General features: G+C 47.9%; 2 protein-coding genes across 2 annotated transcripts; one reads left to right on the forward strand and one right to left on the reverse strand.

Annotated features, from left to right (window-relative positions):
- Positions 1–73: 73 nt before the first annotated feature.
- cd36 (CD36 molecule (CD36 blood group)) lies at positions 74–10405 on the reverse strand. The gene is made up of 12 exons (XM_030342138.1): positions 9855–10405; positions 9074–9234; positions 8195–8336; positions 6549–6704; positions 5846–5937; positions 5341–5390; positions 4965–5034; positions 4347–4534; positions 2928–3046; positions 2361–2434; positions 2225–2279; positions 74–719 (listed from the first exon to the last, which is right to left on the reverse strand). Exons 1-12 carry the CDS (start codon positions 9975–9977, stop codon positions 567–569), a joined length of 1383 nt encoding a protein of 460 aa, XP_030197998.1. The 5' UTR covers positions 9978–10405; the 3' UTR covers positions 74–566.
- Positions 10406–11690: 1285 nt separating this feature from the next.
- On the forward strand, positions 11691–22922 carry gnai1 (guanine nucleotide binding protein (G protein), alpha inhibiting activity polypeptide 1). Its single transcript, XM_030342157.1, is given in 10 exon segments — positions 11691–12163; positions 18505–18547; positions 18883–19024; positions 19754–19911; positions 20236–20364; positions 21103–21124; positions 21126–21203; positions 21206–21235; positions 22033–22186; positions 22732–22922. Coding segments are annotated over 10 exon segments (1065 nt in total). The 5' UTR covers positions 11691–12045.
- Positions 22923–27025: the final 4103 nt, after the last annotated feature.

The following is a 27025-nucleotide window of genomic DNA, read 5'->3' on the forward strand; positions in this document are numbered from 1 at the left end:
CTTTGTAAATCCGGTCAGTCTAATTTTCTCATAATGATCCCATATCTTCCTATTTATTAAAGAATCAAATGCGGAAATTTTGTATCCATTTATTGAATTATCAGTTCAGCTTGAACAAAAATAAACTGAACTGATATTTGTTAGGAAACCTCCCTGCGATTCGTAAAGGGTTACCTATTGCACCTTATATAGCATATTGTTTTATTGGAGCATTAAGTTTGAATATTTGTCCAAGACAGGTGATTTCTAAATCTAGCAGTTTGATTGTTCCGGTTGATTTAAGTTAGAATGGTGTTGAGCAGAAGTACCTGAGACGACATAATGACCATAACATCAGGAGGTATGCATCTGTGATCGCAATCAGTCTTGCAATAAAAATTTAAAGTTCACATTTCTTCCCCCCCACATCCCCGTGTGGCCCCAGAGAAAGTCCAAGGTTATGATGAAGAGCGATGTAAACACAGGAGTCACTCTGAGACGGTCACCGTGCATGGACCAGCAGAAGCTGGTCCATGCAGCTCCGCCGCTCTCCTTCGCCCCTCCCCTTCCTACACATCTTTGCTGTCCTAACACCTCACACAGCAGTACGACACGAGGCATAGGGCGAAGGTGGCCGCCCCGATGCCTATCAGGGACATCTGCACATTTTCCAGGAGGTTGATCCGCGAGAAGAGCTCAGCCTTGATCCTGTCTGCCGTCGCCTCGTCCAGCGTCGCCGTCTGCTCGCCAAGGCAGGGGTCAAGGGTCAAGGGTCAGGAAGATAGGGCTCAAGGGTCAGGAAGGTAGGGATCAAGGGTCAGGAAGGTAGGGATCAAGGGTTAGGAAGGTAGGGATCAAGGGTTAGGAAGGTAGGGGTCAGGAAGGTAAAGGTTATGGGTTAGGGTGTAAAGGCCCATTCACACCCTACGGTAAATGCGGATAGGAACACTTTCGTCTGGTCCCGGAGGTCGTTTCGTACGCCAGTCGGTCCGTCGCCTCTGAGCTTACGAATCCGGATGTGCTCCGGGAGAAACTGAGCAATAACACCGGAAATCAAGGCGGCAGTATAGATAGAGAGTAGTATAATATCTGATATATGTATATATATTGTATTCAACGTTTTATACTTATGTTATACTATATACCTGACCTTTTTATTGCATTGTTCACCTGCTTTGGCAATGAGCTGTAACATTTTGAGGAGAGAATCTGCGGGTTGGTGAGGGGTGTCACATGCCACCGCCGCATAGGCCTACACTTTTTGCGCCTTTCTTTTGCCGATTTCGGATGACACAAAGCAAAATCATCTCCTCTACAGATGCCATGTTTGCAATTGTCGATGCCGGTAATATGCGACATGACAATGACTGCCCTCTAGAGGATGTATTGCGTAACATCCATAACAACGCTGAAACCCGACAGAGGTCGACCGAAGGGTAGTCGGAGGGTAGTCCCGGAGACAATGTTGGTACAGACGGAAGAATTTCGTCCGGATCCGGAGGTATGAATCGGCCTTAAGGGTCAAGGGTCAGGAAGGCAAGGGTTATGGGTTAGGGTGTAGGAGTTAAGGGTCAGGAAGGCAAGGGTTATGGTGCAAACCTCTTGGAGGTGGATGGGGAGGAGAAGGAAGAGGAGGATTGGCTCTCTTGAGGAAAACAACTTTTCTTTCCACCAATTTTCCACCATGGCCAAGATAATCCCCACTACAAGTCTATACTTATTGTGGAAGTACGAGAGACATCGGAGAACCCAACTCCATCGTTTATGGGTTTATAATGTATCTGGAGGCACACACAGCTTTTGGCCAGGATCTTAAATTATTCTAGATTATATCACATTTCTCCTCCATTTTGTGGTTCAATGTGGACTTCAATGTAGAATCACACGAAATCCGTGTGAGCCAGGTTTTCAGTCTGCGCCATTCATTGATTTGTAGAAAGATATGAAAGGGCCATAGGTCTGAACGGTAGATGCAGGGTTAATAAGGTAAGGTTAGGGTGGTAGAAAGGCCGGATAAGGGATTAAAAGGAGGCGTTAGGGTAAGGTAGGATTAAGGGTCTGGAAGTGAGGGTTCAGGGCTAAAGTCAGGATTGGAGGCTTGCGTTAGGGGGACAAGTTAGGGTTAGGGTTGCAATGTCAGGGTTTGGAAGGTAAAGAAGGGTTTTGGGTAGAAGGTGGGGGTGGAAATGGCCCTGGTAGTGGGACAGACATAGCGAATGAATCTGTTTTGGAATATATATCTTACCTCGTTCAGCCAAACAATGGGGAACACGGTGTATTCCTTCACGTGTTTGAGCACCCTGGGGGGAGACTGTTTGTTAAACACACAGAAAGACGTTGTTCTGGACAGGTCTGAGGGATCAAGAGTGATTGGGACTTACGAGATAACCTTGGAGGGTCCGTACATCATGTTGACCTGTAGTCGCTTGGCGAAGCTCAACGTGAAGCCCGTGATCTAACGAGACAACCAGTGAAGATCAGCTGCAGTCCCAGAGCACAATGGGATCAACCTTCAGGACTAGCGATGATTCGATGTGTCACGTAAAGACCTCATCATTCTGCTACAAAACCTTCAGGGATTCTTGTCCCTTTTTTTTACCTTGAAACAGCTGCCACCTAGGATGGCTCACTGTCCATCACAATGTTCACCCTAATGAGTGTCTGTAAGCCTCCTGGCCTGAAGATGTTTTACACAAGTCTAGAGGCTGGATTCTGGGGTCTAGGACCCCCAGTCACCTCAACGTCTGCAGCCGGCCTTGAGCAAAAGGCTCTGAGATCCTACCTAGTCCTCAATGAAATAAATATAGTATAAATATAGCATATGTATCAATAAACAGTACCTGAACTCACTGTAAGTCGCTTTGGATGGAAATGTGCTCACTGACTAAATAGTAAATAGAATAAAATGTGCGGGTCAGAGAACATGAAAACATGAAAGGGGGTCGTACGGGTTCGATGTCCAGGTAGGTGAAGTGGTTTTCCTCTGAGGGGTTCAGTCCAAGAACGTCTTGCCTCAGGTAGTCACTCCCATGGAGGAAGTGAGGTAAGGATATATAGACTGGTGCGCCTAGTTTGAATGATCAGAACAGAACAGGTATTATTATGGGATGGTCCAACCTGCCCAGGGCTGGCCACCATCAAGTAAACAAAAGGGAAGAATGTAAAGTGTTTGTTGTCCAGTGTCTCAGTTATATCTTCCTTCATCATTGCCCAGTGAATCAGCAAAAAGCATAAATTGACTGACGGTGCCTCACATCATTAGCTGAATGGGATACGCAGAGAAATCTGTAAATTGGCGTTTAGCCAGATGCAGACGAGTGTTGTGATTCCATATTCATTGCTTTGAATTCAGAAGGGTTAGCTGGGGTGCGCTGGGTTAGCGCTTACTCTTAGTTACTCGCTTCCATTGACTTTCAGAGTTACAGTAGCCTAGCTCCTGTTCATGTGAATACACTTTGAATTATCTTCCAAAGATGTTCAATGACTTCTGAAGAGCTGCTTCTTAAAAACGAGTGCCAGTTACCAACAGATTGTAGTTTTGTACCTAGCCTAGGAGCTAGGCTAGGAGCGAGGCTACTGTACAAATGATGCAAGCCTGGCGAACTCCCCTTCTGGATCCCAAGAATGAGGAAACTCGTCTGTATCTGGTAAGACTTACAGGCAAGACTTACAGGCAAGACGAACAGGCGTGTTGTGGTAAGACTTACAGGTAAGACTACAGGTAAGTCTAGCAGGTAAGACTTACAGATAAGACTTGCATTTCGGATCTACAGGTAAGATTACAGATATCTCAGCGTATCCCTTTAGAGGACCAATCCTGTCCCCACATAGAGGGAGCTTCCACCCAGATGTATGCTGGTCAGACCAGCCACCAGCTGGTGAAGTCCAGTGACTCGGTAGTGGTCTGATGGATCCTTAATACATCTGGGTGGACATCTCCGACGTGTCACTATGGTGCGGACTTTGATAACCTCAACCTGGTGGTAAAGAACCCCCAATGTAATTTAAGCCAATGTAATATTATTGCAATCTAATGGAAGCAAAATGATAAGGCTTGTACTGTTGGACTATTGGAATCGGGTCTCTAGGTGAAATTAGATAATGTATATATATTAATAGATTTTAGCTAACCCTTATCCCCATATGAGTTTAATAAAATGGGCGCCGTTTGCAGGCAAAGGTTATTTTCCCAAGACTCTGAAATGTATCATTGAGAGATGTAGAATTAAGGTAGGATTCTAACCCACAATGTGTTTCACAGGATTGTATTGTAAAACCTAAATACAGTCGTTTATTGTTAGAATTTGACTGTAAATGTACGTCAAAGTGTTCCAGTGCAGCACCATGAACAGTTCATTATGACTGACCCCCTCGGCAGGGCCCGACGTCCAATACGCCGGCCATGGAGCAGTTCCTGGAGACCAGCTTCTCGGTGCAGAAGCACTTGTTGTCCGGGTTGATGGAGGGGGAGGCGAAGGTGGAGGGCGGGAGGACGTAGCGGTACACCTCGATGCCCCACAGGTCCTGGGTCTCCCTGAAAGTGGACGACACCGACCTGCCGACAGGCGAGTGAAGAAGACCTGATTCAGCCTGAGACTTCTCCGTAGTCCTTTAACTCAATGTGTTTTCAATGAAATGGGACGTTAGATTGTGTGGGACTAGCTAGCTGTGTCCAGGTCCTTTCAGGGAGATCAAAAATAGGTAGCAGACTTGTGTGTCTGTGTGTGTGTGTGTGTGTGTGTGTGTGTGTGTGTGTGTGTGTGTGTGTGTGTGTGTGTGTGTGTGTGTGTGTGTGTGTGTGTGTGTGTGTGTGTGGTGGGGGGGGGGGGGGGTCTTTGGGCCCCTATACCATCTAAGGTTCTGTTTTTAGGCATCAGAGACCTCTAGTGGTCATCAATGGAACTGAAATACATTTCAACTGCTGTTTGTAAATGTCTTATTATAACATCTGTAAGATTACGACGGCATTGCAGGAAGATTCTTACCTACAGATGTCAGAGGAGAAGAAATAAATAGGCTTATTTTTGTCCACAAATGGAGGGAATGAAGAAGCATCTAAATGAAACAATAGAGTTATTTATTAAAAGCATGTTTTTTCAGATCTCTTGATTCAGTAGTATGGTTAGGGTGAGAGGGGTGAGAGGGTAAGAGCGGTTAGAGGGTTAGGGTTGGAGGGTTAGGGTTAGGATTAGGGTCAAGGTTAGGGTTAGAGGGGTTAGAGGGTTAGGGTTGGAGGGTTAGGGTCAGGGTAAGGGTTAGAGATAGAGTAAGAGGGTTAGGGTTAGAGGCTTAGAGGGTAAGGGTCAGGGTTAGGTTTAGGATCAGGGTAAGGGTTAAGGTCAGGGTCAGGGTTAACTTTACCTGTGCCGTTGAGGGTGTCACAGTATGTGTCATTCCAGAAAGATAACTTGCTGTTGGGATGAGATAAGATATGTTGCTGTGACCACAATTCCTTCTCAATTATTTGAGCAAAAGCTAAGTCATGTGACTTGGTTTATCGACTCTGTCTTGGATAGGGTTAGGTTGACGGGTTAGGGTTAGGGTGAGGGGTTAGGGTTAGGGTGAGGGGTTGCCCCCCTGCACCAGTTGCAGTACCAGTAGGCTACCAGTGCAACCTACGTGCACGTGTACCATAAAAACATATCATATTTATAATTTGTAAGATAACAATATTGTATTTATAATCTGTAAGATAACAATATCGTATTTATAATCTGTAAAATAACAGTAATTTATTTATAATGAGTAAGATAACAATATTATATTTATAATACACTTATGACTTCTCTCATCTGATCTTACTTCAGGTCATTTGTGATGATAGTTTCTTGTTAACTTCTAGGCTGAATGAGCTTATGACCCTCACCTTTCACCTTGCCACCTCTCGATCATGGCCACCCTGGAGATGTCGTCCTGCCCTGTGTTCACGGTGTAGTAGCCGTCAAAGGTGCCGTTGTACTGGGAAAGAGGACATGTTTCATGGAAAAGATCCTGATGATGTTTTACATCTTTCAGTGGAAAGCTATTGACCGATCATATACCATCAGTTCAAATAATTCGCAAGTCATAACAATTGGAAATATAACATAGGATAGGGAAGGTACAGTAAAACCATCTTCATGCAATATATAGCAAATACTTTAACGTTAAAACCTTAGTTCAATTCATTCAATAGTATTTTGTGTAATCGTGAAAAGTTACATTCTTGTGTTTATCCACGTTGTGTTAAATTCAAGTTCATTATCGTAATAATACATCATTGAAGATCATCAGCCTCATCATCATCTCTATCCTCATCACCGTCTCCATCATCATCATCATCATCATCATCATCATCATCATCATCATCATCATCATCATCATCATCCTCATCATCATCACCACCATCCCCTCCACCACCACCACCAACACCACCACCACCACCATCATCATCATCCCAGTCACGAGGTCACCAGCGTGACATCACAGTCACATGGGCATGACATCACAGACACATGGTCACCAGGGTGACATCATGGTCACCGGCGTGACATCACAGTCACATGGTCACGACATCACAGCGGTCTTACGGGGTAGAAGACCCCCAGGATGTCCTTCAGTATGGGGTCCTGGTAGCCCCACAAGATCTCTCGGACCGAGCGCCGCTGAAACAGCGAGGATTTGGTGGACTTAATAATGTGATCCAGGAAGAAGTGCAGGTTTTTCGGGACGAGGGAGTAGGCGCCCTGGGGAGAAGACAGAGGAACCATGACCATTGAGGTACGCTCACGGTATCTAGGCACAGAGGTGCCCTTAGATCAGTCGGCTCGTTCAGATTAGACTTTATTAGCAGTCGTAGCAGTGGTGCAATAGATTGGAGCTGGCCATATCGCTGGAACCTGCAGAGTGGTTATTTCACTGATGACCTGTGTCCTGTGATACTGTACATGGGCTGTAAATGGGCCACATTATTTCTACTAAAATGTCAAGGTGAAAAGGTTGGGAACCACTGCACTAGACTTTAGTGTGCATTGTAGTTTACAGCATTAAAGAGAAAAAAAACAATCTATCAGCAGACAACCTTCATTTGAGTTACTCTATAGCTAGGGTGGGCAATATATTTTAAAGCATTTATGGCATAATTGTTGATATTCTCTTAACATCCTGACAATCAATATATCAAATGCTGTGACAAAACAAATCTGTTATCTGTCGCAGAACAGTTTCAAGCCTGTCTAATAATTTCATTCGTCCCGCATGAAATAATTTGCTGACTCCCTATCCATCTACCTCCCTATCCAGCTACCTACGCACCCTCGGTCAGACCATCTGACCGGAGTCTTCCACAAGGCAAGCAGACCTGGATCTAAGCTAGCGAGCTAAACATGTTTTTTGGCGGGAGGCCTGTAAGGAGGGGGGGGGGGGGTTTCAATGGGATACTTAGGCCCAATCCCATTTCTATCCCACCCCTCCCCCTTGTTTTGAAGGGGTAAGGGAAAGGGGTAAGGGGAAGGCGTAAGGGGAAGGCGAAAGGGGAAGGCGAAAGGGGTAGAAATGGGATTGGGCCTTAGGCACAATCCCATTTCTACCCCTTCAAAACAACATTTACCCCTTCAAAACAATGGGGAGGGGGAAGGGTTAAGGGGTAGAAATGGGATTGGGCCTTAGAATCAAGCTTACTCTGGCAGGTCACTCCAACTCCGCTAGCTTTGAGATAACTTATCTTGGCGTCTAGGGAAGATAAGCCGATAAAATAAGTATTTCTCAACCTTATTTTGGCTCTGACCCCATTTGTAGTTTTTTATATTTGTGCGACCTCTATTTGGGGCCATCGGCATCTTCGCTCACTTTCTTAAATCAATCAACATCAGTGCCTTAAAGTCTTATATTATATCACCGTCCTGGGGAACATGTGGGTCACACTCACAATAACTAATGTACACACACTGAGACCCCCTCCCAATCACAATAACTAATGTACACACTGAGAACGCCTCCAGCCAATCAAAATATCTAATGTACACACACTGAGACCCCCTCCAGCCAATCACAAGAACTAATGTACACACACTGACACCTGCCTCCAGCCAATCACAAGAACTAATGTACACACACTGAGGCAACCTTCAGCCAATCACAAGAACTAATGTACACACACTGAGGCAGCCTTCAGCCAATCAAGATACCTTATGTACACCCAGAGGGGGGGCAACACACTGAGACAGGGCAAACTCACCGCCACGGCCAGGTTGAGGGTGGTGACCAAGTCATCCTCCGAGCCCACGGACATGTCCGGCTCAAAGATGGCTCCGTTGGGCAGCAGGAAGGACACAGCGTCATTGTGGGCGGTGATGTTCGACTTGGCCAGGTAGCGCACTCTGAGGGGGGAGGAGACATCAGGGGGTCTGCTGAACCCATCATCATGTTCATCCATGTTTTCATCACCAGCACCACCAACATCAATTTTTTTAGGACATTTAGAAGACGCTTTTACCCAAAGCGAATTACAACGGTTCATGCACACATTCATTAACATCATCGTCATCATCATCATCATTAGAACCTGGTAAAATATTTTTAAATTGTCTTCAAAAATATTGTCAATTTTGTCAGTCTAATTCAAGTGTTGAATCCCTTCATCACAGACAACTTTCCAGATAAAACAAGAGAATGTTTCTCAGGAAATATTAACGAAAATTCCCAGTCATTTGAATTCTTGGTTAATTGGGTGACAAATTGTGGAGGATTGAAAACCTTGACAGCTCAAATTGAGGTACAAATCGATTTAGTAGAACCTGTTTTGGGGAGAGGCTTAGGCTGACTCCCTCACCTCACCTGTGATGATGAGTCCCTTCACCTTCAGTGCAGCGTTACTACTAATGGCCACAGATGTGGACACCCCCCTACATGGCTGCCAATAGATGCCCTTGAGCAAGAAGCTCCTAACCGACGCATCTCAAGTCCCTTGGGAGGAAGGCTTAATGCTCACAGTGACCATTGGACTCCCTTGTAAGTCGTGACCAGTGGACCCACTTGTAGGTAGTGACCAGTGGACTCACTTGTTGGTGTAGGGGCTAGTTGACACACTTGTAGGTGTAGTGACCAGTGGACTCACTTGTAGGTGTAGGGGCCTCTCTCTTTCACAATCGGTGTGGCCCCCAGCTCAACCACATCCAGCGCGTTCTGTACGTCAAACAGCCACATCTGGCGATACACGAACGCTGCCGAGGAAATCCAGTTCTCGTAGGCCGTGGTGCCAGGCACAATAACAGCTTCCTGTGGCGACACACGCATGCACAAACACACACACACACACACACACACACACACACACACACACACACACACACACACACGCACAAACACACACACACACACACACACACACACACACACACACACACACACACACACACACACACACACACACACACACACAGACGTCTATTTTTAACTGAGCTCAGCGTGCTGCCAGCAGGCCCGCCCCCCGCCCTCTGATGACACATGAAGGCTCTGGATTCGGTCGAGGAGCGGTGAAGAAGCGCAGAAACATCCTTGAGAAAACGAACAAAACACCCAGGGAGCATCGCTCCTCGCCGCTCCCCAGCCTCATGTCTCGTCGCCGGGGAGAACAAACCTGCCTGCTTTCTTCTTCTACAAACTAACATCGCGGCGACTCTCTTTCGCTAAGAGTTCTTTCCCCCCCCAGCAGAGAAAATCACAGCCTCTGTATCCAATTCTGCTGCATCACCTTGATCCCTCTGTCACTCCCTCACCCTCTCTCCCCCTCTCTACCTATGTCTCCCACCCTGTGTCTCTCACCCTCTCCCTCTCTCCCTATGCCTCTCACCCTCTCTCTCTCTCCTACCCTTTGTCTCTCACCCTCCCTCTCTTACCTTCTCCACCGTGCTCTGGATGATCTGGTCGCCCACCGGAATCAGGATGCCCCCCAGGATGGCAAGCGCCGCCCCGAACACGGCTCCGGCCAGCAGCCCGCACCTCCGGTTACAGCAGCCCATGGCTGAGGATGTGTGTCAGCGTGTGACTCCCTCTCTCTCTCTATCTCTATCTCTTTCTCCCTCTCTCTCTAACTCTTTCTCCCTCTCTCTCTCTCTCTCTCTCTCTCTCTCTCTCTCTCTCTCTCTCTCCCTCTCCCTCTCCCTCTCTCTCTCTCTCTATCTTCTGTCTTCTCAGTCCGTCCGTCTGTCGTCCTTCTGGCTGTTTGTCCTCCCCCTCCTCTCTCTGTGTCCCTTGTGTGTTTAGCTTGTGTTGTGTGCAAGTGTATGCGTGTGTGTGTGTGTGTGTGTTTATACTATGTGTGTGTGAGTGTGTGGGTGTGTGTGTCTGGCAGCTGCAGCATGAGTATGTGTGTGTGTGTGTGTGCGTGCGGTGTGTGAGAATGGTGTATCCAGGTAAATGTGCAGACACCTTCTGGGCCAGCTTGTAGGATCAGCTTATTTTAATACTGACAGGTTGGTCTGAAGGTCAGGAGATATCAGCTATCTCAACGGGGATAACAGGAATCAGCAAGTCATGTTCAGCTTGTTTACATCATAGATGATCCATGAACTTGTTTCAAAGGATGTCTTCCTCTTATTCTGGTCATCAGCGCAGCGGGAGTATTATGGGCTGTAAACCCCTAAGAGTGTTGATGATGTTCAAATGACGTTCCCCTTTCTCTCGTCCCTGCTGTCGATGTTGTTCATGTTTGCTTTGTTTCTCTGGTACATTAGGGGGATTTAGCGGTTTATTCTAAGCTAATTCAGTGGGACTGTGAATTTGTCGGTTGTCTATTCTTTCATGTTGGTTTGTTTTCTCTTCTGCTCAGACCCCCCCCCCCCCCCCCCCCTGCCAACACAAACGTTATCTTTCAAGAGTTATGAGGTTGATGGCTTGTTAAGTTTAATTTAGCCTTATCTTGATCATATTATATCATATTACTTAAATGCTGGTGAGCTTTACACTCACACACACACACACACGCACACACAGGTTGTGGTTAGACAGGTGGAGGTTAGGAAGGTGGTGGTTAGCTAGGTGGTGGTTAGCTAGGTGGAGGTGCTCCATGATCTCCTCCTCATTTCCATGTTGTTTCAGAGCTCATTTGACTTGAATTTATTAATAACATATATAATTACTCATCATTAGGACTGTTTATAGAAGCTTATTGATCACAAAACATCAGTCTGACGTGGAAACATCAGCAATACTTATATTATTATTTATATTATATACCTAATATTAGGTATTACTTAATTATTTATAACAAATTATAGATCCCCTCAAACAAAGCGAACAATATATTAAGTCTGGAGAGTAAAAAGGGAAAATATCTCTAAATATCTATTAAAATAAAGTATTTTTAATAAAGTTGCCTATTAAATAAATCGGTCAAATTATTAGACGAACAGATCGGTCATCTCTTGGTTACCAAAGTAAAGGAGGGGGCTTTTACTCTGAAGCTTACAGCCGATACACAGGTAACACAGCTCAACCTACCGCTCACTGACGGTAATGCAGGTTGGAGGTAACAGCTCTACCTACCGCTCACTGAGGGTAATGCAGTGTGGAGGTAACAGCTCTCCCTACCGCTCACTGAGGGTAATGCAGTGTGGAGGTAACAGCTCTCCCTACCGCTCACTGAGGGTAATGCAGGTTGGAGGTAACACAGCTCCTCCTACCACTGACTGAGGGTAGTGCAGGCTGCAGGGTGGGGGTAGAGCAGGGTGGGGGTAATCAGCCACTCAGACTCGCGGAGCAGCGGGTAGAGGCGGACACGCGGCGGAGCGGAGACAGAGCAGAGACAGAGGAGGGAGCCGCTCTGGGAACATCTGGAGGAGAACCGCCGACTGGAGGACGGATCCGCACCAGAAGAAACACGGAACTAGATCTCTTCACATCGAGACGGAGCTCATTCCCCGCCGAGACCGGACGCATAGGGCTTGCGCGTGTGTGGGTGTGTTAGTGTGTGTGCGTGTTTGTGTGTGTGTTGGGGGTCTCCGAGAAGCCGCTCGTTGGATGAGGGAACTGTGGACGTAGCGTCTCTTCTACCTTCTACTCCTGCATCGGCTCTCAGAGGACGCGGCGATGGGCTGCACGCTGAGCACCGAGGACAAGGCGGCCGTGGAGCGGAGCAAGATGATCGACAGGAACCTTCGGGACGACGGAGAGAAGGCGGCGCGGGAGGTCAAGCTGCTTCTGCTCGGTAAGAGAGGAGGAGAGAAGGATTGAGGAAAGGAGAGGAGGAGACAGGCTGAGGGAAGGAGACAAGGAGAGGTGGAAGAGGCTGAGGGAAGGAGACAAGGAGAGGTGGAGGAGGCTGAGGGAAGGAGAGGAGGAGGCTCAGTGAAGGTGACGAAGAGAGGAGACAACAGGGCTGAGGGAAGGAGACGAGGAGAGGAGTGGAGGAGATATAGGGCTGAGGGAAGGAGAGGAGGAGATGTGACCAACTTGATGGTTGTGGTATTCACTACATGTTTGGGCTAAGCAGGGAGGTGGAGAGAAGAAGACGTTCTGGTAATTCTGGTTGTGTGAAATCCATATTCCTCTTGTGTACCTGAAGTCCTGACAGACAGACAGACAGACAGACAGTAGAACCTAGATAAGCCAACAGATCTGAATTCACAATTCGTTACAACATTCTCTGCTATTTCTGTTGCCTGCCGGTAAGTCCGGGGGTTCTGCTCTGCGTTCGGTTTCCAGCCTAGGGCCTCAGTGTGTGGAGGTGGTGTGAGGGGCGTAACGTTGACACCGGCCCCGGGCCAAACACCCAACTCATAAACAAAGAAGAGGCTTTTGGTCCCGGCAACCAAAGCATGTGTGAGGACTATTGTCATGGACTAAGTCCTCCAACAAAGGCCCAATTCCTCGTGGCTTTAGTGCAGTGCAGCCAAATATCTGTGGTCCATGAAGACCTGAAGGCTGAGCAGCCAGGCCGCCCACCAGCTCAGTCAGAAAGTTACTCTCATGTATAAAGTCTCATATTGTTTTAAGTGTTAATGCAGTCACACAATCTCAGCAGCCTGACTCTGGACTTCTATTTTGGTTACTCAACAACACATGTTGCATCGTATGGTAGTTGTGACTCATGGAGGATGGAGAGTTACTTAATTTTTTCTTGCGTATTTCAGCACCATTTTATTTCCTAACCCAGGCTGCTTCTTGACATTGTAAATAGTCGCCGTGCTGATTGTCGGTGGACAAACTTTTCCCCCAGAGGATAGCCAGCGTGGGAAATATTGACATGCACACAAGCTATGTGGGTCAGCAGTAGGACAAACTATCTAAACCCCACGACGCTTTGAACAGGAGGCCTGGTGTCCGACAGCCTGCTCTGTTCAAACTGATCCATAGTTCTGTCATTATGTTGTTTGATTGTTTGTCTGAATTCTGAAATGCCAAACCGATCCCTGGTGAGCTGCAGGTACATCAACACATTCCAGGGTTTACACACCAGACTGGGCTTGTTTTTTGCTTTTTTTAAATCCAGCAAGTTGTGTCAAGTTCCTTCTAGCAGGCAGTTGGTGTTGGAGGAACCAGCTGAGCTTCCTCACACAAATAGGCTGGGTTTGTTTTGACTAAACAATGGCCAACATTTGGCCGTTGAAAGGAAAGCTAATCAACACTTGACCCTCATTTGAATAACTTGGTTCTAAAGACCACATTTCTGACAGGGGTCCCATACTGAGCAGAACACTGCAGCAGTATTCTGTATTGTAATGTAATCTTTTGGGCCGTGTAGCACCCGTCCATGTCCTCTGAAGGCTTGGTCTGGAGTTTCACTTTCTTACCTTCTGCTTGATCACGCTTTGTTTGTCGTTGTTTCCAACCGCACACAGAGAGTAGAGTTTCTGAGACTGTTGGAAACGTGAGTGAGAGCTGGAGCTGGAGCTTGTTTCATGCAGAAAGCGTAGCTCAGTGTTCTCTGAAATAACCGGCTGAGGAGGCTTGAGATTGAAACGACAATAGGGAAAGATCCTGCAGAAGCGAGATCCCAGAGTGACACTTTTCCTCCAGCGAGTCTTAGTTTGGCCCCAATAACAAACATGGACACAAAATTACAACAACAGCAGTCAAATCCAAGATAGTTTCAACAAGTGACCCCGAATAGGGTCAACTCTGCTGCAGGTGATAACCTAACCTGGTGTTACCAGAGGGACGGTTCTAGGTGGTAGCCTGGTTATGAACGTAATCGCCTCTGGGATAAGCCTCTGGGATTTTCTATTATTGCAATCAGTTGACATATATCTTTTTCAAATATAAAAAGGACATCATCTTATACACACTTTACTCTGCCTCCATGCTATCTTGTGGAACACCCCTGGTGGAAAACCTTCTTCAGATAGTTGTTGAGTCACCCAGGTAGAGAGGGAGAAAGGAAACTGTAACACGAGCAGCGTGCTAGTGAGCAATGCATTAAAAATTGAAAAGCTTGACATCAGTGAATTGGAGACCAGGGTGGTTTGTTGTTTTTTTTGTTTACCGTGAGAATAAATGAGCATCGCTCTGGATCTTTGGAGTGGATTCAGCTTATTATTGGCGGTTGATTCCATATATCGTCAACTTTGAATGCTTAAGTGTTTACTAGAAAATGTGCCTAATGTGTGGTTAGTTGGTGAGTTGGGTTTGACAAGGTCGTAGCGGGGTCATGACCTCAACAGATGTGCATGTCAGATTCCAGGGCATTTGTTGCATCTGCTGGAAGAGCCTGGGGCGGTTTGGTTGGTTTTATTGGCATCCATTTTGGATCGGCGACAATCTTGTGGATCTACACCAAGCCTAGTCTGGCTTGTGCAAGGCGGACCCTTAGTCCTCCAGTGGCCTGAGAATTGATTGGAATCATTAAGAGTGAACTGGTTCCCGTGTAGACCTGCTCCAACACGCTCCTCCCCTCGTTACCTCTGGGGGGAGAGCTGAGGACCTCACGCAGAAGGACCCTCCAGAAGGGCTGTGTTCCACCAGAAGGACCGCGTTCCAACAGAAGGACCCTTCAGAAGGAGCGCGTACCTCCCAGGAGAACCATTCCTTAGGAGAACCGTCAGTGAGGAGAACCGTGTTTCACGCCTGCGCCGTGTTCGTCATCTTGGCCCCAATCTTCTCTTTTATCTCCCTGCCGTAATTACTTACTATTCATATCGTAGTGCAGAAATAGAGGTAATCTCCTCCGGTCTAATTATTCCTTCTAAAGTTGACTTCTGACTGAGCACAAAAAAGAGGTTTTAATCACATCCTCTGACCTCTTCCCAGCCTTTCTGTGCTCACCTCGTTTTTTTGTCACTTAATTGCCTTTCATTGAGGTTTTCCCGTGACCCACTTTGGCGTCGCTCTTATGTAACCATTAAGACGCTGACAGGAACTTTGAAACAAAGTCAGTTTCCCTGCGTTTCAATTGATTCTGTGAATGCAAAGACATCTTACTCTACACCACCGCGGCCAGGAACAGACTATCTATCGATCGGTTGGTTGGCAGATCAATTCTAGTCCCTGAAGAGCTGCTTGTTGCTCATCTCTCTGGAGGGGAACCGGGAATCAACGAGGATGGAGAAGACAGTGGGCCGGAGTTAATGGTCCACCATTCACCAAGTGGAAGAGGCCTGATGGAGGAAGAGAGTGGGGTGGGTGAAGGGTTTACATTTGTGAGTTGGAAACTATGGCACATACATTTTAGTAGATCAGCAGACATCCGAGACGGCAACGTACAAGTGTGGCTGAGAACGATCAAAGCATTCAGCTTGTGGGAGGGGCTGTAAAGTGCAGAGTAAACCTCAACAAGCTCTCCATGGCTCTACACAACTGTTCTGAGATGTTATTCTGCAGATGGTATGGAGCTAGGTAGCTTAGCAAACTTGAGCTACCGCACATGGTGGCTCATAACATAATATGAACTCATAAAATACAATAATCTATTTAAATACGTCTGCTGGCAGATTCTCTTCCATATAATAGGAGTGTTTGCAGCCTTGTGTGTAACTATAAATAGAGTTCGGTAGAAGACACTAAACAGGGATTCATTGTCTCATAATCCCCCTGTTGTAACGATACGTACACCGTGGGGATTTGAGTTTTGTCTTTGGGTAGCTCTCTTTTTTCACACTGGACGAGTTTGCAACCATTAATAAATCAGTTTTTATGCCCCAATATAACCAGACTTTATTCTGTCATATTTGAGTGCTTAACTTCCCCATCTAGCCACAAGTTTCTGGAGAGAAGTAGAGAAACGTGATGTCATCTGGTGAGGAAGTCGTTCGTTTTTCATCTCCTGTGAGAAGAATCTGAGAGGTAGGGCCGGACATTCTTCAGCATAGTTTCCATCACCACCAGGAACTGAAAGCATCTCGTGGTTTGAGGTTCTGTTGGTGTTGAAGGCTGAGATATGGGTGTAGGTTCCGGTGGTGCTGAAGGTGGATATATGGGTGCAGGTTCTGATGGCGTTGAAGGTGGAGTTATGGTTGGATCAAAGTAGTTGGCGTGAAACAGGATCCTGTCCCCGGCTCCCCCAACACGAAGAACCTCAGTCCTGTCCGTGGTTCTACACTTGTGACCAGATGTATCCAATCAGGAACAGGCCTGGTCCTCCCCAGGCCACGCCTCCATGAGGTCAGTGGATGGTGGACCGATCAGGTCACACTAGTGAACACATATCTCGCTGTCCACCAGCTCTGCAAACTCCTTTCCTTTCTGTTCCTCTTTCGGTTGAAAGACTTTGACCTGTTTTCTACCTCCTGGTTTCTCCTACGAGGACTCTATCTTCAGGGTTGGGGTTACTTTGAAGCTCTTTCGCCACATAAGTCGGTTTCACCATGCCTCTGCCGCAGATGTCCTTGGCATTAATTATTGTGTCTTCAGTTATCAGGGTTTGCATTTGGAAGACAGGGTTGGAGGCAAAACCGTGGGGGAGGGTGTCACCACGTGGTGTTCTTGTGAGCATTGTGAGCCACTTTGTGTTGAGCAGTTGAATGTACCCGAGGGGGCTGTTTTTGTCGGATCAGAGGGGAGACCCAGCGCCTGCAGCGCTGCTCCCCAGTGCGATCCGTCCGCTGACTTGTAGCTTCCCCCCGGCCTCCTGGAGAGATGTCCTTGGTGGCACAACGGGCTCCCAGCTCGGGAACCTGCCAGCGTAGCATCCTCACCTCCACCCTGCTGGGAGCCCCGAGGGCCCGATCTGAGACCCATAATTAAAGTAATGTGTCCTCAGGGCTTTGAGCCGGTTGCTGCTGAAGGTGTCAGGGGGACGGGGCTTCTGGGAAGACGGGAGTCAAACAAATTCCACCGCATTCGGTGCTCTTTGCAAAATTCCGCGCTTGCCTCGTTCTTCTGTGTCTTGGTTGAACGCTCTTCTGTTGAACGCTCTTCTGTTGAACGCTCTTCTGATGAACGCTCTTCTGATGAACGCTCTTCTGATGAACGCTCTTCTGATGATGGCTCTCCCTACTGCTCCTCTCTGGACCAGGGAGGTTGGCCTTTCAACACATGGAGGCACCAGGAAGTGGATCTGCCCCACAGATCCACATCCACATCCACCACACCCAGCGGGGCTTGTAGGTTGGGCCAGCCGTCATTGTGACCCTGCTCCTTCCTGGTTCTCATGTGTTCTGGAGGTCCAGAGCGAGGCTGTGGACGAGGAGCCTAGCCTGTCTGTCGGACATCATGACATCAGCCGCACATCAATCTTCGTTCTGACTGGCTGTGCTCTGCAGAGCGGCTGGCAGGGTACGGGATGATGAGAGCAGTGAATCAGTGTCAGGCTCCCATGTGTGAAATCCAAAGTCACTCCAGTGAATACGTTTTTAGTGTTATCTAGGAGCAGGTAGGTCTTGGGTATCCCGCTCATTAACCATAATGCATAAACCCATCCTAAATTTATGAGCTGGCTCTGCTCTATCGCACGCCATCCTCAGTGGCGCAGGTCTCGCTCCACCTCCTCCGAGTTTAAACGGAGCCCGTTGCCATGGCGGCGAGATGTTTCCAACGGCACACTCGCCGGTTGTCAGGCACAAGGCGTTCCCACCGTGGGCCCATTAACCCCCCCCCGTCCCCGTCCCGCTCTCTCTCGTTCTCGCTCTCTCTCCCCGTTGTCGTGGTATCACCCTGTCAGTCGACGTGAGCCAGCAGCTAACAGTATTCTTAGCGGCGGACACAAGGCCCGCCGCCGCGGCTAGCCAGAGTGCTATCAGCAGGAACAACCTGGTTCCACGGGTGGGGGCTGTGGGGTCACATATCAGCCTCCGCCTTTTGTTTGGTTCAGCAGGTCGGGTTCACATGGTACGACTTTGTGCTCATTCAGTTATTTGATGAGCCAGTTGAAGGTGGAGGCCATAGCTCTACTCCACCTGTTGTAGGGTGGGTGGAAGCCTCGCAGTTGATGCAACCCAACTGGTTACTGAAGTCCCCAGTTGACGGTTATAACCACTAAGAGTGCATCAACATTCACCCAAATGAAAAAACTTACCCTAACCCTGTGTTTTAACTTCAATAAATAACACGACCTCCTGGTGCTTGGATGTCTTCTGTCTCCTAACCCTCCTTCTCTTCCCCCTCCCTCCCCAGGGGCCGGCGAATCAGGAAAGAGTACCATCGTGAAGCAGATGAAGTGAGTTCACACCCCTGCTGCATCTGCTCCGTCCCTCCCCACCCAGGCCACTGAGCCCCTCTTGGTGGCTCATTAGCCAGGCTTGTAGACGCAGCCTGCGGAGAATATTCAGAGAAGCCTCCATGGCAGCTCCGAGGGCTCTGGGATTCTTCAGTGTTTCACTGGGATGAGGGGTTTAATTTTTTACTGGTGAATGTTTAGTATGGTTGTACGGTTGTTCCTTTGATCACAAATATCCATCGGTCCATTTAAAGATAAATAAAGTGGTGTGTGGCTGACGCTCCCTAAACCTGACCCTGACCCTAAACCTGACCCCTGACCCTGACCCTGTGAAGGATCATCCACGAGGCGGGCTACTCAGAAGAGGAGTGTAAGCAGTACAAGGCGGTGGTCTACAGCAACACCATCCAGTCCATCATCGCCATCATCAGAGCCATGGGCCGCCTGAAGATCGACTTCGGAGACTCCATCAGAGCTGTGAGTACAGGTGGTGTTTCACCATGGCAACCTGAGTACAGGTGTAGTGTTTCACAACGGCAACCTGAGTACAGGTGGTGTTTCACCATGGCAACCTGAGTAAAGGTGTAGTGTTTCACCATGGTAACGAGAGTACTGGTGTAGTGTTTCACCATGCGAGTACTGTTGTACAAAGATGAAATGCCAACCACTGTGCGATGACCATTGATTTGGCCTTAGCGTAACTTAGCCTAGCGTAATGCTGGCCTGGCATTTGGCTGATGGCCAGCTACTGCCGAGGCTAATGCTGGCGATTCTCCTGTGGCCGTGGTGACGGCAGTAAACAAAAAGCTCAATGTAACCCCTCTGGTGTAGGTCTCATCTATTGGGGGTGTAGTTCATGTATTGGATTCAAGGCGCCTTAGTAACAGGGTTTGGTTGGAGATGATTCCCTGTGCTGACCATAACCCTCTCCCGGTCTCCTTACTTCCTGTTTCCTCTTCCTTCCTGTCCCCTTCCATCCTCCATCCGCTCTTCTTTATTCTTTCCTCCCCCCTCCCATCATCCTCTCTCCTCCCTGTCTCCTGTCTCCTCCCTGTCTACCCTCCCTGTCTCCTCCTCCCTGTCTCCTCCTCCCTGTCTCCTCCCTCTCTCCGCCTCCCCCGTTGCCACTCCATCCTCCTCCTCTTCTCCTTGCTCCTCGTCTCCCTTCTCCTCCTCCTCCTCCCTCCCCCCCCCCCTCCCCCTCAGGACGATGCGCGGCAGCTCTTCGTCCTGGCCGGCTCGGCGGAGGAGGGCTTCATGACGCCCGAGCTGGCCGGCGTGATGAAGAGGCTCTGGAAGGACGGCGGCGTCACAGCCTGCTTCGGCCGCTCCCGGGAGTACCAGCTCAACGACTCCGCCGCCTAGTGAGACACGCACACACGCGCAAACACACGCGCACACAGGGACAAAGGGACACACACAGGGACACACACGCACGCACAGGGACACACACGCACGCACAGAGAGGCACACACACCGGGACACACACACAAGGACACACACGCACGTTTTAAGATTCAGGAATTTTTATGGCTTCTCTGTTCAATATTGCTGAAATATTCTTCGCAATGTTTTCTCATAGTTCATAGTGTTCCCAATATTCTTCATTATGTCCCAATATTCTTCATAATGTCCCAATATTCTTCATAATGTTGTTTGTTTGTTTATTTGTTGTTCTTTTCTCTCAGCTATCTGAACGATCTGGACAGGATATCTCAGGCCACCTACATCCCTACCCAGCAGGACGTACTGAGGACCCGAGTGAAGACCACGGGCATCGTAGAGACCCACTTCACCTTCAAGGACCTGCACTTCAAGTACTCTTCACTTCCTCTTTACAGAGCGATTGTTTGTTCTCCTTCCTGTTGTGACACCAGGAGGGAGGAGTACACCGCGTGTCATCATTCTAACCCACAGTGACAGCTGATTGATTGGGTTTCCTTTTGCCAGAACCTGCATTCTGCATTAGAAATGTTTTCTCTGACTTTTGGTTCACTGCGTCACTTACGAGAACATTTCGCCACATGCTCCGGGTGGCTGGTGTTTGAGAATCTGCTCACAACCAGTTTAGCAGCAGACTGAAACGTGTCGAGACAGCTTCCTCTGTCTCGTCCTCGCTGACGGAGCATCAGAGACGTTGGGCAGATTTCTGTGCTGATCTCATGTCTTTTACGTTGACTACATACTCTGATCGTATATGTGTTTGGAACGTGTTTCTACAGGTTGGGTTGAGGAGGACTACAAGATAGCTACTAGCTGGCAACTAGAACCGCTCCTGGGTTTCCCACAGCACTTAACAGCTTAAGCAACACAACGCTTGCCCGCCTTAACTACGACGTCCAAATAAAATATTATACAAAAGTGTACAATTATCTAAACAGTCTGACAGCCTGCATGAAAATAAGCACAAATGGTCCACCTGTAAAAGAGTCCATCCCCCCATGGACGCTATAGCTCTTATCATGGATCTTATAGTACCTTATCTAAAGGGTTGGATAGATATATGCACATCACCTAGGATTCTCATTCTTGCGTTGTCTTGCCCCCCCCGCCAGGATGTTTGACGTGGGCGGGCAAGCGGTCGGAGCGGAAGAAGTGGATCCACTGCTTCGAGGGCGTGACCGCCATCATCTTCTGCGTGGCGCTCAGCGACTACGGACCTGGTGCTTGGCGGAGGACGAGGAGATGGTGAGGGGCTTCTGGGTCATCGTTTGGTTTGAAGTCTGAATGTGTGAATCGAGGGCTGCTGGTTTGGATTCAGACACGTTGCCACTATGGAGCAGGTAGGGCTGGGGGGGGGCCGACATCGGGTACGATCCAGCAGCCTTCAGCTGGAGGTGAACTCCCTAGACCCTAGTCCCCTACACCCTAGGCCCTCCTCCCTAGACCCTCCTCCCTAGAAACCTAGTCCCTAGAACCTCCACCCTGGACCCTAGACCCTAGTCCCCTACTTCATAGACCCTAGTCCCCTAGACCCTCCTTCCTAGTCCCTAGACTCTCCTCCCTAGACCCTAGACTCTCCTCCCTAGACCCTAGTCCCTCCTCCCTAGACCCTAGACTAGACCCTTGTCCCCAGTCCCTAGACCCTAGTCCCTAGAAACTAGGCCCTAGACACTAGTCCCTCAGCCCTAGACCCTAGTCCCTAGACACTAGGCCCTAGACACTAGGCTAGTCCCTAGTCCCTAGACACTAGGCCCTAGACACTAGACACTAGTCCCTGTGCCCTAGACCCTAGGTTCCTAGACCATCTAGCACCATTACTAATTTATTTTAAATCTATATATTAAGTAATCTTTGAGTCTAAAAGGATGCAAATGACATGGTATAATGGTCTTATTGTATATTTATATAATGGTATAATGGTCTTATTGTATATATATAAATGTCTAATATATAATGGTATAAAGGTCTAAGTGTATATTTATAATGGTATAATGGTCTGAGTGCCTTAAGTGAGATGCGTGTTCTCTGAAACTCGTCTCCAGAACCGGATGCACGAGAGCATGAAGCTGTTTGACTCCATCTGCAACAACAAGTGGTTCACGGACACATCCATCATCCTGTTCCTCAACAAGAAGGACCTGTTTGAGGAGAAGATCAGGAGGAGCCCCCTCACAATCTGCTACCCAGAATACGCCGGTGAGCAAGGCAGCAGCGGCTCCAATGGTTCCTGAGATGAACTGACCAGTTAACTTAACCAGGCGGAACATCGCACAGTTCTGTCTTCTTTCAGCTTGAACTCTTGAGGCTACCGTCGGCAGGCTATGTTTTATCATATTGTTTGCGTTCTCCTGACACCCTGACGGCTAACCATAAATCAAATGCCCTGACCAAAAGAAGAAATGAACTCAGAGTGCTCCCGAGTCTCCGAGAGGCCAGCCGACCTGCCGCTGAAGCTAGCGAGCTAGTGGTGTGTTTAGGGGAAGTGGGAGTTTCACCTGGTCTATTAAAATTGGTGACCGAGTTGAGTTGAGATGGATAAGATCAAAGCTTGATATGGTTGATGTATATGTAAATGGATAAACACTTCGGTTTGGCTTGGGATTATTGTTTCGTTCATACAAGTTCATATGTAAACCGGTTCACACTTCACCACATTACTCTCTCCAGATTGCTCACCACACACACTTCCTGTCGTCTAACTTCCTGTTTTTCTGTTTGTCATGCGGTCGCCGTGGGAACAGGCTCCAACACGTACGAGGAGGCGGCGGCCTACATCCAGTGTCAGTTTGAGGACCTGAACAAGAGGAAGGACACAAAGGAGATCTACACCCACTTCACCTGCGCCACCGACACCAAGAACGTCCAGTTTGTGTTTGACGCTGTCACCGACGTCATCATCAAGAACAACCTCAAGGACTGTGGCCTCTTCTGAGGTAAGTGGCTAACCCTCATTCTGTAGGGTTAGATTTAGGGTTAGTGTGACTAACCCTAACTCTATAATACTAAACTAAACTCAAGGACTGCCGCCTCTTCTAAGGTGAGAGACTAACCCTAACTTTAGGGTTAGGGTTAGTGTGACTAACCCTAATTCTATAACACTAATCTAAACTCAAGGACTGCTGCCTCTTCTGAGGTGGATGACGAACCCTAACTCTATAGTGTGAGGGTTAGTGTTTAACCCTAACTCAAAAGCGGTTAGAGTAGGGGTTAGTGTGACTAACCCTTACTCAAAGGGTAAGAGTGGGGGTTAGTGTGAGTTAGTGGGGGTTAGTGTGACTAACCCTTACTCAAAGGGTTAGAGTGGGGGTTAGTGTGAGTTAGAGAGGGTTATTGTGACTAACCCTTACTCAAAGGGTTAGAGTGGAGGTTAGTGTGAGTTAGTGGGGTTTAGTGTGACTAACCCTTACTCAAAGGGTTAGAGTGGGGGTTAGTGTGAGTTAGAGTGGGTTATTGTGACTAACCCTTACTCAAAGGGTTAGAGTGGGGGTTAGTGTGAGTTAGTGGGGTTTAGTGTGACTAACCCTTACTCAAAGGGTTAGAGTGGGGGTTAGCTTGAGTTAGAGAGGGTTATTGTGACTAACCTAACCTGATTTGTCCGCCAGGGTTAGCCCTGGTGGTTAGCCCGACTAGCTAACCCCTCTCTGTCTGCTTGTGTCCTCAGCACCGGCCGGTGTAAAGTCCACCGTGGAGTGGAGGGTGAAGGAGGATGCTGGAGGAGGAGGAGGAGGAGGGTGATGGAGGAGGAGGAGGAGGAGGATGGTGATGGAGAGTGATGGAGGAGGACGGAGGGTGACCGTCCCCGGACCAGTGCTGTATACTATACGCCACTTTTAACTGCTTTTTATTTATCTTTTGTTGGTTTGTCTTTTTTTTTTTTTGCGGGCAACATTTTTGAACTAATGTTAAGAAGTTTGTGTACCGATGTTTGTATCATTGTAAAAAAAAAAAAAAAAACGGCAGCTTCACAAATGTCTTCTTCTCCGTTTGTTTCAATTGTTTGTAAAAGTACGGAGCGTCGCGTTTTAACAGCTCCCCTCTGGAAACTCGCTTAATGTGGGGTAGACCTGTTGGGCCTGTCCTGGTGTCTCCTGGTTCCCAGTGGTCCTGGTTCTACTGGGTCTCAGTGGTCCTGGTTTCTACTGGGTCTCAGTCCACACCTGCCCTGGTTCTGGGTTCTACTGGTCTCGGCCCACATGCTTGTTCTTTGCCTGCTGAAATGTCCCCGACATCAAAAACAAGTTTTTAAAATGTTAAGAATAAATATGTGTAGCTGCTGTCTCTGTTGTGTCACCAGAAGGGGAGGGGCTACCTTAAGATACAGGGCTTGCTATGGTGACAAAATCTGCCATAACTACAGGAAGTCCCACGTGGGAAACGTCTTATCATTATCGTTGCATGTCGGGTGTTTTCAGTATTCCTTATTACTATATTGTTGATTTAACGGTGCAGAATACATCCATTCCCTCTCCGTTTTTCATTGACGATGGTTTTGACTCTTGACCTTCAGGGTCAGCCTGTTCCTATGTTTGAAGTGGAGAAGCAGAGGTGAGAACAGGACTGACCCTCTGTAAAGATGAAAACGTAGAGTATCCTCACCACAGTCATTCACATGGGACATTTTACATCGTACAAATACGATTCCAGGAAAAAAAAAGATTGTCCCGATCAACAAACTGCCGTTTTGTCAAAGCGTGTCTCCATCGCTGACAGACTATTTGTAAGACCATCTCCCTTATTTTTGCTAATAAAAAACATTTACAAACGACACGCGTTTGTTGTCAAGTCCTTTTACCTTAACGACTGAATGTTTCCTGTCTTTAAAGTCTTTAGCTAAATATCTCCCTGCTCCGGCCGCAATTGAGTGCGTAGGACGCAAACACGGCCTGGAAATATGCAAAGAACCAACGCATATCTCCTCTACCGTCCAGTCCCCTATTCTATTCTACAGGTGGATGTTGGTTCTATTCTACAGGTGGATGTTGGTTCTATTCTCCAGGTGGATGTTGGTTCTATTCTCCAGGAGGAGGTTGCTTATCTTCCCAGGTGGATGTTGGTTATCTTCCCCAGGTGGATGTTGGTTCTATTCTACAGGTGGATGTTGATTCTATAATACAGGTGGATGTTGGTTCTATTCTCCGTGTGGATGTTGGTTCTATTCTCCGGGTGGATGTTGGTTCTATTCTCCAGGTGGATGTTGGTTCTATTCTCCAGGTGGATGTTGGTTCTATTCTCCAGGAGGAGGTTGCTTATCTTCCCCAGGTGGATGTTGGTTTATCTTCCCCAGGTGGATGTTGATTCTATAATACAGGTGGATGTTGGTTCTATTCTCCGGGTGGATGTTGGTTCTATTCTCCGGGTGGATGTTGGTTCTATTCTCCAGGAGGAGGTTGCTTATCTTCCCCAGGTGGATTTTGGTTATCTTCCCCAGGTGGATGTTGGTTCTATTCTACAGATGGATGTTAGTTCACCACGCCCTGTCCTTAGCAGTGTGGCTTCCCAGTGGCTACTATTTAAATGTATTGAAATTATGTTAACCTTTGGTTAGGCGACCGTTTCACGAGCACAGCTTTGGAGGCAGTTCAGGTAGGAGCACTGATGAACACATCAGTACGTTGGTGTTACGGTGTAGCTTCAGTGATTTAAATGCCTTTGGGACGTAACACAGTCATGTGAATCCCCACATCCATAGGAAACAGTCAACCAGCCCATATGCAGAGTCAGCTTATAGAACAGGAGGAGGAAAGAGAGGAGTATATTGTTATAGCGTTCTGACCCCCCCCCCCCCCCCCCCCCCCCCTCGATGGAGATGCTCCTCATGTGAACACCCTGTGGCCGTAGGTACTCCCCCCTCTCTGGAGTCAAGGGCTCGCCTCTTGATTTGACTATTTCCTTGTTTCTTATTCTTCTCCAGGCAGAGCTCACGTCATGTTTTGCATATGAACACAAAACAGATCTGCAGTGACATGTAGAGGCACTCAGCGGGGGTGAAAAAAAACAAACGTATTTACATCTCTAAAAAGGGAGAGATTTACATACACGCTCTCTCTCTCTCTCTCTCTCTCTCTCTCTCTCTCTCTCTCTCTCTCTCTCTCTCTCTCTCTCTCATGTTGGACCAGGTTGTGACACATGTTAGTAAGGCCACTCGACTCTTTAGGGTTCTCTTTCTTTCTGCCTGGGGGTAGATCCACAGAAGGCCTTGTCTCCTCTGTCTGGAACCCTGATCCAGTCTCGGTTCCTCACTGAGAGAAGGTTGTCTCTTCTCCTCAGTCCTCATGAATTCTCCTCTGCGTCTTCAATGAGTTGTTAGGAAAGTGCCGAAACAATGTCATCTTTTTGTCCTTTTCGACCCAAGTCGTGGACATCAGGACATGCCTCTTGCCTTGAACTCACAATCTTCTGTGAGACTCCGCGTCTCTAAAGACTTAATTCTTTAGGTTGTGATAAAGAAATACTACTGGGTGTGTGTTATGAGTTTGTTGTATTGTTATTCCAAACTAAATATGAAATATGAAATATATCCCTGGTTCGTTTCCTCGTTGATCAGTTTGCCCTTGTGGGGCTCAGACCTGGGAATACAGGAAGAGCTTGTGAAACTCTCACTCACCTGCTGAGGTGTGTGTTATGCTATAATGTGTATTTAATATCTCGGCGTGTGTGCGTGACGCATACCTGTGTGTGTGTGTGTGTGTGTTTGAGGTGTTGACGTGTGAAAGAGGCTGATCAGATTGGGATCTTGACTGACGGCACCCTGGCACAGCCTTGGACGTACGAGATACAAATGGAGTTTAATTAGGTTCGCATTCATAGTGCGTGCGTGTGCGTTACGATCCATGAAGCGGATGTTGTCTCTGCCTGCTGTCAGGCTGTCCCCTGATCGCTGATGGCTGCTCAGACGGCCTCAGATCTCCACACACGCACACATCTCTGCGTGATGTCATGAGGTCCTGGGGCTCCATGGCAACAGCCAGCGAGGAGCCGAAGAGAGATGGAAACAGAGAAGAGAGAGAGGCACATCGCCCTCTCTCTCTCTGTCGG

Source organism: Gadus morhua, chromosome 19 (assembly GCF_902167405.1).
Source record: "Gadus morhua chromosome 19, gadMor3.0, whole genome shotgun sequence".
NCBI classification, from domain to species: domain Eukaryota; kingdom Metazoa; phylum Chordata; class Actinopteri; order Gadiformes; family Gadidae; genus Gadus; species Gadus morhua.